General features: G+C 46.2%; 1 protein-coding gene across 1 annotated transcript in view; it reads left to right on the forward strand.

The window, feature by feature from the left end:
- LOC136995298 (neuronal acetylcholine receptor subunit alpha-7-like) overlaps positions 1–14,355 on the forward strand; it is a 64,355-nt gene that overhangs the window by 25,653 nt on the left and 24,347 nt on the right. Inside the window, exons 3-6 of the mRNA XM_067315549.1 lie at positions 7,471–7,515; positions 8,513–8,622; positions 11,246–11,325; positions 13,445–13,612. Coding sequence (XP_067171650.1) covers positions 7,471–7,515; positions 8,513–8,622; positions 11,246–11,325; positions 13,445–13,612 — 403 coding nt within the window. The remainder of the gene's footprint in view (positions 1–7,470; positions 7,516–8,512; positions 8,623–11,245; positions 11,326–13,444; positions 13,613–14,355) is intronic.

Genomic DNA, 14,355 nt, shown 5'->3' on the forward strand with positions numbered 1-14,355 from the left:
CCCAGCACCCCAAAAACCTTCTAGGGTGGCTGAGGGTCCTTGCCCTGGCAAAGCCAAGCTGATGAGAAGTGAGCCTAATCCCGTGATCCCTGGCTGTCTGATGTTCTCAGGATGCCTGAAGGAATTTGAGAGGTGTTAATAATGCAAGTGATATGCACATACCAATCTGACTCAGTGTCGGTGAAGAGAGGAGGACTAACAAACGCGGTGTTAAAGAACCTTGGAAAGCTGAGGAGAACAAGGAAAAGTCACTTCTACTGGCTCTTTTAGAATGAAAGGCCTATGAATAACTCTGTTCAGGCTGATCACAGGCTTTAAAAGCTCACTGGAGTTTTGGGACAGGCCTATATCACACTACTTTGCTGTGCTGTCATAACAGTACATAAATGCAAGAAGAAAAAGCAAACCAATTGCAAGTAGACCAGGAGTTTGTCTTTGACAAGAACTCAGGGCTGACCTATTCAGGACCTTTCTTTGCCTTCCTCCCGGTGCTTTGCCTGTGATTTTGAATGCTGAGAAAAGCAATGAATAATGAATAACTTGGAATAACGATTTGAGTCTAGTCTTCTTTGTTGAAACACCTGCCAACTGTGCACAAAACACATGGATGGCTATTTCAGGATGAGACCTTCACCCTGGAGAATATGCAAACCACCTACATGCTATGTGCAGATGACTTGTGACTTTAATAGAGGACTGAGTGATTTTGGACTGTGACATAACACCCCTTCCCCAAGGGTGCACGCCAATTCACCCAGGCAGTCGATTAGAGAGCAGCACTGGGCTGGAAAGCCTTGCGAGCCCTCTGCCCCAGCTTGTGAGGTTTCCTAAAGAAACTTACGTGAAGCAGCTGAACAATCTGGTGGCTTCACAGCTCTCCCCAGGACCCTGTACTGGTTTGGGGAGGAGGGATCCACTGAATTTGTGGGTCTCTCATGAAGGGCTGGAGGCCCAACAGACTCACAGCCAATGCTGGAGACTGTAATGTGATGTACTTCATATCAGTCTTGATCTGCAGGCACTGCTGAGCAGCTGCACCCCGGAAAAAGCCTGAGGATCCTGAGACGGGCACCCGCAGCCCTGTGCTGTAGCTGACGGTCATGTCACGTGTGCAGGGAGGAAGCAAGTCTGCGTGACGTGGCCTTTTTCACAACAGTACCAGTGAAGACTGGGAAGAGCAGGAGATAAGGGAGACGAGGCAAAAATCTGCAGGCTTGGCAGGCTCTGCGCTGTGACCCAGTGCAGAGGCCAAAGGCAGGTTGTGCTGTGTGAATGTGGATCACCCTTAGGTGAAAAGCACTTATGAGAAATTGCCTACAGCCCTTCATAGCAGAAAAAGCCCAAAGCAACAAAATGCGAAAAGTGGGAAGGAGTTGGTGTTCAGCCATGAGCTCTTAACTAGACCCCTTAACTTGACCAAACCAGCCCCTCCACATCTCTGTCCTGATGGGTACAGAAATACTCCACAGATATCAGTGGATGTTTGCTTATCCTTTTTTATGTCTGTATCTTTCCCAGGCCCTTTGCCTGCTCTCTAGGCTATCCCCTCTGATTCCCTTTTTCCTCCTGAAGGTGCTTTGTTAACGGTAGTGAGATGAAATGCTTTAACATCAGGTATCTCTTCAAAGTTGATGTTGCTATGGAAGCATGCATTCCAACTTTTTAGACTCTTTCAGGCAGCAAAGCCGTAAACATAAGAGTATTCATATTTAATGAGACCCCTGAAATATAAAGGCTGTCCAGCCATGCTGACTAACTGTTACCAGGGCAACCCAGGTTTTTCTGAAGATCTCTGGTTTTGTGGAACTTCAACCACACGATGCATTAAAGCTGAGTCGTCCCTAAATATTTAAGTCCTTTGGGTCAGGGGAATGTTTTAGTTGCTCAGCTCCAGGCTGTGGCCAGATGGGTGCTTCAGCAAAGGAAAGGACTGCATGATGCAGACACAGACTGATTCTGCAAGTATTTCAAAGCCTCACCCATTGCTTTTGATTTCCTTGAGCAAAATCCAGTGCAGAGACTAGTGTCTCTGCCAGCAAATCTTCCCGAGAGAAAACCTCCAGGTCAATGCAACCTCTCTCTTGTACAGCAGAAACCTTGAGATATCCCTTCTATATGTTCAGGCACATTGGTAGGGTAAAAAAACAAATAAACAGAAAGCAAAACGGAGTAACCACAGATGGCCTTTGGTGACCTATGATAGTCATCTGTCCAGTCTGGGACTTTTCAGCTGAATATCTTCCAATAAGTCGGTGACTAAGTCAGCTTCCAAGGCTATAGCTCTGCAAGAGGGCAAGGATTAATGATGTCGGTCAGTCACCTGTTCACACGTCCCTTGTTACCGCGATGACACATTACCATATGATGTGACTACTGAACCAGCAAGGGCTTTGTTTCTTTTTGTCCGTGTATTATGGACCCAGATATTTATGTGGCCAAGGGCAGTCGTATTTTATCTGGATGGTGGTGCAAGCAAGGGGAGAGTCCACTGGCAGAGCCTGGTGCAAAAGGAAGGTGGACCTGCGCACACTGTAAGCTTTGGACTGACAGTAGGGAAAATAGAACAAAACAAAAATATTCACATGTTCCAGCATGTGCACTGGCTTCTCAGCTGGAACAAGCCGGAGTAAGTTTCTTGCTCTCCATGGGTCAAGGGTGGCTGTAGGAATAGGTAGATGTCCAGGGCAGAGGATTAACTGGGGTGAGGATGGAGACAGAAAGGGGAGAAGGTGACCAAGATAAGGAAAGGAAGGATTTAGAGGACAACCGTTGCACTCGCTACTGACAACAGCACTAGCTTTTCCAGCTTTTGTAAATACCAGCAGCAAACTGATTCGTTTGGGCTGAACATTTACAGCCCGAGGAAACTGCCAGGGGAGTGCTGGGAAAGCGGCTCCGGGGAGCTTGTTGTCTCCAGTCTCCAGCCTCAGCTGGGATCCTGGCGGGGACGGCTGCATGCTGCAGTGAGGGGAGGGGTTGGAGAGGGCCTGCCCGACGCCGAGGGAAGATCATCCTGAAGCAAAGTGCGACAGAGAACTGGTAACAAAACACACAGTGCTGCGATTATTCAAGCTTTCTGCTGGGAAGAAAGGTATCCTGATGACTGACCTTAAATCCCTCCATATGAACCCAGGACACACAACGAGGGAACCTCCTCCAGTGCTTCCCAAGCTGGAAAATTAGCTTTTATCTAGGCAAAGCAGTACTTTTTATCTAGGCAACCAGTGACTTCTTGGGACTGGGTAAGGCAGATCTGCTCTCAGGGTTGTCTGGAAGTACTTCTGTAAGAGACAAATACAGCCCACTAAGCTGCCCACATCATGCCCAGGTGTCTCAGAGATGCTGATGGCCCACAGCTCCTGATAAAGAGAGCAAGAACTGTGATTCCTCTGCAGCTCTGAAAAGGACAGGCAACCAGCCCCTTCCTTCCAGACCAAACCATTTCTTTACAGGATGCAAAGCTATATGGCTCAGTAAATCACCAAACCTCCAGAAATGAGAAGCTCCATAAGCACATGAGCCCTTAGAAGGCCCTTGCACTAGAAGGCAACGGATTTCCTTCTCTGTGAATCTCATATTTACTATCTTTAGCTATGCTAAAGGTCTTTAGCGCAGACCACAGACTTGGGAGAGTACAGTATAAAGTGTGCTTTGCTCTTCCTGCAAATCAGGCACTCCGGGCAAACTCAAATCCTTCATGGGAAAACTTTCTGTTTCACCTTAACCACCAATAGGAAGGACCCAGCAGGCTGCATCTGTGCTGTCATCTGTGTGTTGATTGGTGCTGAATATAGAAATAACATTTTCTGGGCCTTGCTGTCCGTAAAGCCAACTCCCTTTGAAAGCTCAGCAGCCTGCAGGCAGGAATGAGAATAGACTCTGGATAGCCATGAAAGCAGCCTGAAGTGACATTTCTTTCCCCCCAAGGCTGAGAAGATGTAAGAAGCCCAAAGCCCTGCTTAGACTTCGTGTTCTTGCTGACTGCTGTTATTAAAAGGAAGGCAGAAAGACCACGTAGGGCATGGCTACACTGCAGATAAACCTGTGGCAACCCTAATAGAAAAGTTCACCTTCGACTGCAAAACGTACCTAAGAAGCAGGACAAACATGGTGGGACTGAGCACAATAGTGCTGTGACAAGGAGCCAAATAGTACCAAAGACAATGTGTTTAAGCTACCTGAAATATCCATATGCTCTGCAGTGACTGATGAATTGTTTGCAGTGAAAGCTGATTATCAGGGTCATTAGTTTCTGAGTTTGAGCAAGGAGCTCCTAGAAGTATAATGGGCGAGCAGTTTAGGGCAATAGACTGTTTTGTGAACTACAGAAGTCAGTCTTAGGTGTTTTTATTTGCAGGCATGGAATCTGTCAAGTATAAAATGCTTATGTGGGGTAAAAAAGGGGTTTTCCTTGGAAAACAGAGCCATGAGTAAAAGGCTGCTGACCAGAGGCCTCTCCACATGCAGGAAAGCCGTGAGCCTTCCAGGTGTACATTGCACTTTAATGGATCCCCCAGAGACTCTCAGGTAGCCAAAGAAAAGGGAAAGGTCCCCTCCTCCCCTTCCCCATGAGGTGCAGTGAAGCTGGGGAGAACCCTTCCTTTTGCAGACCTCAGAGAGAGGAAAGACCTAAGTGTCACAGCTCCTCTTTTGGGTCACCTGCGGCTCCAGCAAGCCAGGGAGCTACCTGGGAGGGAGCATGCCACAGACAAGCTTCATGCTCGTTCAGCAGTACCAATGATCCAGCGTCCTCCTTGTCAGGGAACTGGTAATTAAGAGGCTTCCCCAGACAGCTCTGCTTCATCCATTAGCCTTGGAGTCTGCAGTCATGCAGTGGTTTCTGCATGGCATGCACAAGAAGTAAACCCACAGGCCTCACAAAAGAAAACACTCATCCAGTGACGGAGCTGAGTGAGAAATAAGGCAGTCTGCTTTTGAGCAGCTCACATCTTCCCTGGTGATTAATGGGTAGCTGCTTTGCCCATCTGCTGTGGGGGTAGCGCTGGAGGGGGAGAGAGAGGGGAGACCATGAATGCAGCTTGAGGTGGCTAGACCGACAATTTTTCCAAAATGAATAAAGCAGTTCTGGCTTCACTCCTTCTGTTAACCAGCAAATACTGCAAAAAGTAATATAATTAAAGGTCAGACCAATCCAAAAGCCCAGACTACTTCAGGGATGTAGTTTATCTTGTGCTTGTGGAGGCTAGGCTTTTTGGATGTTGAGCACTAATGAAGAGTACAGGCGGCATGGACTCTAGGGGAGCAGGACAGATGGTGGTGTAACATACAGCTTTGCATACAGGACTCTGGCAACCACATGTACACTTATTTTTTACATGTCTCCAGTAAGCTCAGTCAGCCTCTGCAAGCTCCAGAGTATCAGAAAGAGCCTCTGGAGCTCTTTGACTGTCTCTAGACTCTCAGATCCAGTCACCTACTGGGTCAAGGAAATGTCAGCCAGCTCTAGGAAGACCCCGTCAAAAATGGAGGCATGCCTTGAGCTGGGGCCAACAGGAATGGAGCCCACAGATACAACAAGCAGGCTGGTGTCCAAGCTCAAGTGGGTGCTCTAAGCACCCAGTAGCAGCAAACAGAGCTTGCTGGAGATACTACTGATCAAGAGCTAGTCTGGGAGTTGACTGAGACTTTGATAGCCCTACCTACCTGCAGGACTTGACAGATGCCTCTGAATATGACCGCAGAGCGCTTACATGCCCAGGGTGCTCTGTAGAGTTTAAATACCTGCCAGTCTTCAATGCAGTGTCTGCCACCTCAGACACTGCAGAGGACCAGATGTTCCTAAGAGCAAACACATACAGACTCAGAGGACTAGGGCAGCTAGGAACCAGCATGACAGGACGATCACCATATACCTCCGGAAAGTAACTTCATCAGGTGAAAGCCTGGACCCAAGGAAGTCAGAAGAGATCTTCCTAAGAAATTCTATAGGCCATTCATGTCTCGGTGAAGCTCTCTGCCTGACAGTTCTTCCTGTACTCCTGTTATGAGTGTTAGCTACTGCATCCCGTTGGTGACTCCAACTTCCATGCACTGATATATTTTTGCGTTGGAGCCTGAGGTTTGATTGCTGCAGCTCACAGTGTTTGCCACAGAGTTTCACAGCAGCTTTGTCTGGTGCTAAAACATAACTCTCTGCTTCAGTGATCTCTGCATCTTGCCTGTAATGAAAATAACCCCTCTGCTCTCTGCATGAGCTCTGTGTTTGATGCTTCTCTTTGGCTGCAGGAGAATGGGAAGAAAACAATGGAACATAAAGATTGTCTCTAATTAAAAAATAGTAGGTTTCAGGGGGCAAGAAGGTAGTTTATTCCAACGTATCGGTAGGAAGGGGAGTCAAGCCAGCGTGCAATGGGGTAGTGGTCTGAGGACCGCAGGTAGAAGGTATATGCCTTTGCTGTGGACAAGTGATTTCCTGCCTTAGCGGTGCCTTCCAGCAAGTGCCCAAGAGAGCTGAGCTGAGGTAGAGGTGGAAACTGCCTCTTTTTGGGCCTTTTAGCCAAGAATCCGGTTTTCCCAGAGTGTGGCTGCATTGACCAGGCCTGCCCCTAGCTGCGGCATCAGGCCCAAGCATGAGGATCCACTTCTGCCCAGACTGCATTTCTCTCTGGAGAGGGAGGTGGATCTCACCACATTAATCACATTGTCCCACCACAGTAGCTGGGCAAGGCTGCTGTTTCCGTCTCTGCTGTTGTGGTCACTCTCCACCTGCAGGCTGACGGCAACACAGCCAGGCCCCACAGCCATCCCCGCATCTTCCCCCAAACTGCTCTGAGACCGACGAGGTGAGGGCTTCTTCATTTCTGGCACCAGTCAGAGCCACTTCACTGCAGCCTCCACATGCTGGTGTCTGAACCTTCAAAGCTCCTGCTCTGTACAGAGCCAAGGCGTCTACATGAGCTCCCATCAGACAGTGTTTGCAGTCTGCTGCCATATACTAGCTTTTGCCCAAGACCAGCCTTTCCTTTTCAGCATGAGCTAAGTTACATAATGCCGAGACTCTAAAGGAACAGCACCTTCAGCATCCTTTCACTATTGTTTTGCAGCCAAAACAATGGAAACGCTCTCCTATTACTGTATGCTGCATAGTACTGGAAATCATCTTGTTTTGCCCATCTAATGAAAAAGAAAATCTTGTGCATTTGGTAAGGAGTCTCCAGCAAAATAACAGCCATTATCTATTATTTTCACTTCTGATGTTGCTCAGTTACAACAAATGCAGGAGGTTTGTAAGATTTAAGGATCAAAGAGAGCGATAATTGTCTGGGTCATGTGGCACAATTCAGTGATTTTGCGCTGACCTCACAGTCTACTCAATAGAGTTTGCATGCATTTTCTCCAAGAATCAGGGTTTTGAAGGGAACAGAGCTGTGATGCGTCCACCTGTGATTAAACTCTATTTTGAGGCTCATCTCTTTTTCTCTTCTCTCCCCTTCTCCCTTTTGTTTAAAGGATGAGAAGAATCAGGTGTTGATCACAAATGCTTGGTTGCAGATGGTGAGTAACCCGTGTCAATAAAGAGCAAAAAACCTCCTTAACAGTAAGTCTGCTGCTGGCCCTGTGTGGTTACAAGTATGGTCTGCTCTTGTGGGAGCATGAACTGATCTCCTGAGCGACTTATGCTCTGTAAAGACGTAACTCAGGAGCAAAAAGCTTGGGGGAGACTTGAATGACTGAGCTAATTCTGCTACGACATTAGCAGCCAAACATTGCATCATGTTAATGGGCGCAGCAGAATGGGCTGCTTCTTCCTCAGCGATCTGCTGGGATTTGCAACAGAAATGAGCTTTCCTACTGCAAAAATCCAGAATTCAGACAATCCTGCAGGACTACAGGACTCTGGGTGTCCTGTCCCTAGGAGAGGCTGGCTATGGTTATAGCACCAGTGACTGTTTCCCTGGTAGCCCTGCCACAGAGGTTTGCTGCAAGTCACAAGGTTCAGCACAAAACTTGTACCTGTACCTTTCCTGAACTAAGTGTGTGTGTTGGTGTAGGGGGGAAGGGGGATCAGAAGCAAGCCCTTGAGATACAAAGTCCACTTGCTTGCCTGTCATAGCGAGGTGGTTATTAACCCCCCATTCCCAAATCTTTGTAACAAATTGAATTATTTCCATCAGAGATTGCCAGACAGTGGTCCACATACCACTAATGATACCCAAGTTATTTCAGACCAGGTTGGTTCACCAGCCTACTACCAGAGTTTCTGTCAATCCATCAAGAAAAGGTTTGAAATATCTGTATTCAGGTCTTACGGTGGTGGGGTTAGACAGTAAATTACAATATAATGGCACACAACATCCAGTCATCACTTTGTAAATTCTTCAGGATACAGGCCAGCCTTCTTTAATTGTTAAAGCCTATCACTATAAGCTATGTAACTATTATCACATTACTGCATTACTATTGGTAACAGCCATTCTGTTCCCCTAATATTAAAAAATAGGTTAGAAGATTTTTCCCAGCTCATATATCTCATATATGTATTTTCCAACAGTACTGGGTTGATGTTTACCTGTCTTGGGATCAGTATGAATACCCAGGGGTGCAGAACTTGCGATTTCCAGCTGATCAGATTTGGGTGCCAGATATTCTTCTGTATAACAGGTAAGCAGGATATGTGACAGCCTACAGAGACATGGAACTACAGCACTAGATGCTGGAAATCAGCCACGCTCCACTAATACTTGGGCTTTTCCTACCTGGGGATTTTGCCTCCTTCTCTTGAAGCAATTAAAAGAAAACAAGTGCCAGATAATAGTTTTTTTCTAATACCCAAACTAAATCTCCTTTGCTATAATTTTGTGGATGTCTTCCTTCCATTTTCACAGTGGATACAGAGAACAACGAACCCATATTCTTCCTGTAATTACTGTGTCTCTCCTGGAAAATTATTATCATGTTTCTGCCTTAGTCTTCCTGCCTGGACTAAACAAGGCCAGTTTCTTTGTGCTTCCCTCATCATCCACATTTTCTAAATCTCTTTCCATCACCGCTGTTCTCCTCTAAACAGTCCAATTTGTTTTTTCGCCAAGATTGGATTCAGCACTCTAGCCGAGACTTCTGCAGTGTGCAATGGAGTGATATACTAATCTCCACACCTGCCCACACGTTTCCTTTAACATGTTCCTGAAGGAGGGTTTTCTGCTTGTATGCTCACTAACATCTAATTTCTGGGCTTATTTTTTGATCCATCATAAACTCCAGACCTTGTCCTTCAGACTTGCTGCCTTACCAGGTTTTCCTATGTCTGTCTGTCTCTGACAGTTTTAAGGGGAATACTTCACAGTCATCCGGATTGAATTTCATTCTGTTGGTCTCTCCAGTTTGCCAAGGTCCATTTTCTGTTCCAAGCCCTCACTCCAAGGTGTCTGAAGGAAACTTGCAGTCACCTGGAAATTGTATAACGGTTATTCTTTACGTCAGCTTTACTGCTCACCGTTCAACTATGAGCCCATGATAACAACTCAGCGAGATTCAGTCTCTAACCAGCAGGCATTTAATCTGTTCCCTATTTCTTTAGTTTGTTTATAAGAACATTATGTGGCAAAGGCTTTCTGAAGTCCAGACATATCTCCTGCCTCCTCTTAATCAGTAAGTCAGTCCTGACAAAGAAGAAAATTAGTCTGATTTGATGCAACTGGCCCTTGACAAATCCATGCCAGCTGTTATCACCTTGTTATCTTTGAAGTTAGGCTGATGTGTCTATAACTTCACCCTTTAAAAAAGATCATCTGAATATTCTTTGATCATCTCAAGTTCACTACGCCCTTTCTTATTTTCCATGAGCTCTCACAGATAATTGTTAATGCTTCAGGGAGTATTTTGGCCAGTTCCTTCACTACTCCAGAGTAAATTTCATCAGCTGTGGCAATGGGAGTCTGTTGTATGCACACTTCTTTAACCTGTTCATCCCCTGTTCTGACTTGCACTCATGCCATTGTGTCTTGCCGCCTTTTATGTCTCTAGCTAGTTATCACCTCAGCTTTTTCAATTTTATGCCCATTTGTTTGTGCTGTTTCTTTTATGCTCGTCTTGAGTCATGTGCTCTTTTCCCCATATTTTTGTGATTCAATTTTGTTTTTCAAGCCCACAGAAAGCTCCTGACAGAACTGTCATTGTGCTTCACTCTTTTGCATTAGAGTAGCTTAGCACTGTGCCCTGAGTATAGTTTCCTTCTCCTACACTTCTTTTTCTCTTTAGGCCAGGAGCGTCTACACCAGCAGGCCATTTTCCGCTCACCAGCACAGTTTGCCTCACTTTCAGCCTGCCCCCATTACTGTCATGTGCAAGGACTCCTTGGACATGAATAAAGAGCAGGTCACAGGGGGAACAAAGGGTCCAAATTTTCCACGCTGCTGTGTGACATCTCCTGGGAGCCCCAGGAGTGGGCTACATCTATGCCCAGCCACGTGATGGACTCATGTCTGGCTGTGACACAGGACGTGCCCAGTAAAACGTTGGAGTCATGCTCAAACATGACCGACCTGCATATAGCCGTGATAAGCAAGGGGCTACTGTGTAAAGCCTTTTTACAGGCTATAGGAATGCTCTGCATTTAACCTCTTCCCAAGAGACCCTCTGGAGCGAGCCCCCACGCTTGCTCCCTTGAAGATGGCTTCTTTACCTCAGAATTGCTGGAATCTAAAGAAATGTTTTTTCTTGGTCCCTTTCACCTGGTTTCTGCTCTTACAGTCTCAGTCAGTCTCCCCATATAAGCCCCAGATCCAAAACAGCTTCTTGCCAGTGCTTTCATCCATTGCGTGAAGCAAAGTGCTGGCCCCACGCATCCCGAAAGACTGCAGGACTGTTCCCGCAGACCTGGGTAACAAATAGCTTAATTTACACTGTGAGCTGCCCGATTCTGACAGAAGTCCCAGAAAAGATTCGTCCTCCCGACTGTCTGGTCTTTGGAGACTCCTGGCGGGACACTACCCCCGCTCCCTTCCCTTCTGCCTTTGCCCTGAGACATCACCAGCTCTGCCTCTCCCTTCCTCAAGGACGTTAGGGCAAGCATCCAGTGTACCCAGGCACAGGCCAACAACGTCTATGAGAAGGTGAGCTACTGATGGGGGTGGGCCCTTTGCCTAGGCGTAAGACAGCCCTTAATTCAGACATCCTGTACATTAAATTCTGACAAAAGAGTATTGTTCTGTTGAAAGCTACTACATCCAAAGTCATACGTCTGTTGGCTCTCTCTTGGTTTTGTTTTGTTCTCATTGTGTTGCAGCGCTGATGAAAGATTTGATGCAACATTTCACACAAATGTGCTGGTGAATTACTCTGGATCCTGTCAATATATTCCTCCAGGTATGCAGAACACATTTGTTTGCTTTAAATCAATGTGTATCTTTGAATAATTACAAACAGTTTTCCTTTATGAATGAAATCCAAGCATTTGGAAGCAGTCTGTGGGTAGAAATTTTGCAAGCCATCTATTATGGGACAGACCTGCTGAAGTGATTTAGGTCCATTATTAGTGGCAGATTTCCACTTCATAAACGAATAAATGTATTTCCTGAGCAGTTTGCTTCCAACATTCAGAGCCCAGCAGAGGTACCATCTAAAGCAAGGTGGTGTGCACCCTCACGGCACATTATCACAGGGGGAGGTTTTACGTGCAACCCGGTTAGCTCTTTCTTGCGAGTGAAGAGAGCTGTGACTACAGGATGAGTCACAGGAGCAGCACTGCTCTCCCACCAAAGCCCTCTGTGTACTGCAGTCTTAGGCTGAGCCTGTAACTCTTGAAAAGAGGAACTAAGACCAGTCCAGAGCTGGCCAGACTCTGGTCCTCGCCTGCTTTCCAGGCATATTGCTGACTCCAGTGCTCGCAGGGTCCTGGCAGGTGTGACCTACCAGCAAACACCCAGGCTATTCCCACAGTTGCTTGCTGTGGTGGACAAGAAACACCCAAGCTTTTTGAGGTAGCTGTTGGCAGACCGACTCCAAGCATATCCACAGGTTCATTGGTGATCCCTATCCCTGAGATGACTTAAAGCACTCATGTGGTTTCTCTGGGACAGATCTGCGGGTAAGGCTGTTCTCCAGGGAGCAGCAGACAACATGAAAAAGTTGGCATTCACCAGGGCAGAGCCTTTTCCATGCCCCCAGGGTCTGTTTAGGTAGATCATGCAGGTGGTGCCTGTATTAGGCAGATCTGGTGCCCTGCTAGTCTCTTTTCTGTCGATGGAGTAGGAGAAGCGGTACCACGTATGCAGACTGCATCCAGAGTGAGCTGCAAACTCCATGGTGGAGAACTGCTTACTTAAGACCCCAAGGAAAGAGAAGCTAAGGAATAAGCAGTAAAGGAAATCTGTTATGCAAAGCACAGGAAATCTTTACTTACAAGAATTTAACTGCTGGTAAAATAATTTGTCCAATCCATTTTTGAAGGAAAATGTTCATAATCAGCCTACTTAACAGCACCAAGAGCTCGCAGAAGCAGCTAGATTAACTGAGACATGGGAAAATACTGCAGAAGGGAAAAGAGTGTTCCCAAAGCTTCATGAAAGTTTTATTTCCCTTGACTCCAAGAGGAGGCTGTACTCACTGTTGCTGTCCATTAGAGAAACAAGCTCCAGTACATATGGCTAGGCGGAGAAGCGGAGATGACGGACAAGAATGGGACAGCAGTCTGTTGTTAAGGAAGGGAGCGGAGCCGAGATTCATGAGAAAATGGGAGAAAAGACTCCCTGCAGCCAGTCCAAAAAGGGCCATGACAGCAGGAGGGAAACCCGCCTGAGCATAAAGGAACAAACCAAAGGAATCCAGCCACCCCAGAACAGCACTGTTTGTGCAGGGAAGCGATCATGAACGACATCCTCAGCCTTTGCAACAGTAGACGGAGACAATAACAAAGGACCTCTGCTTTGGAGATTTAATTTTCAAAAGGCGCAGCTTGAGCACTTACTGAGGAGCACGAAACTCTATTCAGTTATATGACTTAAAAGTGGGATTCACATTAGTTGGTGTTTTAGGGAGCAGGCAGAAACAGTTATTCCAAACAGGTAGGGTCAGCTCGGCATTTGAGATAATTTTCTGATGAAGCAGAACTGCCTCTTCTCTGAGCTTGGCAAGGCATGGTGAGCATGTGAGATGAGGTGAAGGCTGTGGAGCAGCAGGCCCACGAGTGAACCAGACACATCCAGAGTTAAAACAAAGGCCCAGATTAGCGTGTAGAAGATAAAGGCCGCCAGTGAGCAAGGTTTAGCATAAAAACATATGTTCAAAGGGATTGTAGGTCTAATTCAGGGCTTTTGCGCGTGTCAGAAATTGAGCAAGCCTTAAGGAGGAACCCCTTTAGAAAGCCTGTCCAGGTACACCCAGCAGCACCACTTGGACACCCATGTACTCTGTACCCCTACCCTGTCCTCCCCATTTGATGGGCTGCACCCTGCACACATTTGATTCCACATATTTCTATCTACAGGCATTTTGAAGAGCACGTGTTACATTGACGTCCGCTGGTTCCCTTTTGATGTGCAGAAGTGTGATTTGAAGTTTGGCTCCTGGACCCACAGTGGCTGGTTACTTGATCTGCAGATGCTTGAGGCTGATATTTCTAACTACATTTCAAATGGAGAATGGGATTTAGTGGGTAAATTGATGGGCTAAAATCTTCCATAGTCTAATTTTCAAAGGCAAAACCCAAGTACAGAGAAATGAGCAATCCAATTGGGAAGTTTGAAATACAGGTGTTAAACGCTCTTATGTAAAAGTCAGCAAAAAAAAAAAAAAAAATCACTGATCAGAGAGAATTTTTCAAACACATTCATTCAAATGTGTCTGAAAACACTGTGTTCTGCAGCAGCAGCATGAAGCTCAGGGGAACCTGTACGTAAATGGAATCTGTTGGTCCTGATGTGTTTGAGCAGTTTGTCAGTACTAAATTTGGATCTGTGTCTCATACAGACACACTGAGCATAATGTCACATCTATTCTAGCACATCAGCCAAAAATTGATTGGGTTTAAAAACACTATTTCAGCGAAATTGGAATGAGCTTTTACAGAAATGAATTCCTCTCGCCCAGAAAATGATCAAAGTGTCTATCAGTTCCTGCAAATAACTGCAGCTCAAGATATCTCTGTTCTCTTCTGTGCTTCAGAAGACACCTGTGTTTTTAAAAAGAGGATCCTATGCCCAGAATTAGTTATTCAGAGCTAGCTCCTAGTGCCTTATTATGAACTCACTGATGTAAGTCTAAATCAGAAGCAATGCTATGGAAATCAACAGAGCTTAGACCACCCTACAGAGAACTCAGAGACAGGATCTTTCATCTGCTAGTCCAAATGCGTAGTCAAGGAGACCTCCTAAAATCAGTCCATTTCAGAGCAGTCCT

This window comes from Apteryx mantelli, chromosome Z (assembly GCF_036417845.1).
Source record: "Apteryx mantelli isolate bAptMan1 chromosome Z, bAptMan1.hap1, whole genome shotgun sequence".
In the NCBI taxonomy this organism is placed as follows: Eukaryota; Metazoa; Chordata; class Aves; order Apterygiformes; family Apterygidae; genus Apteryx; species Apteryx mantelli.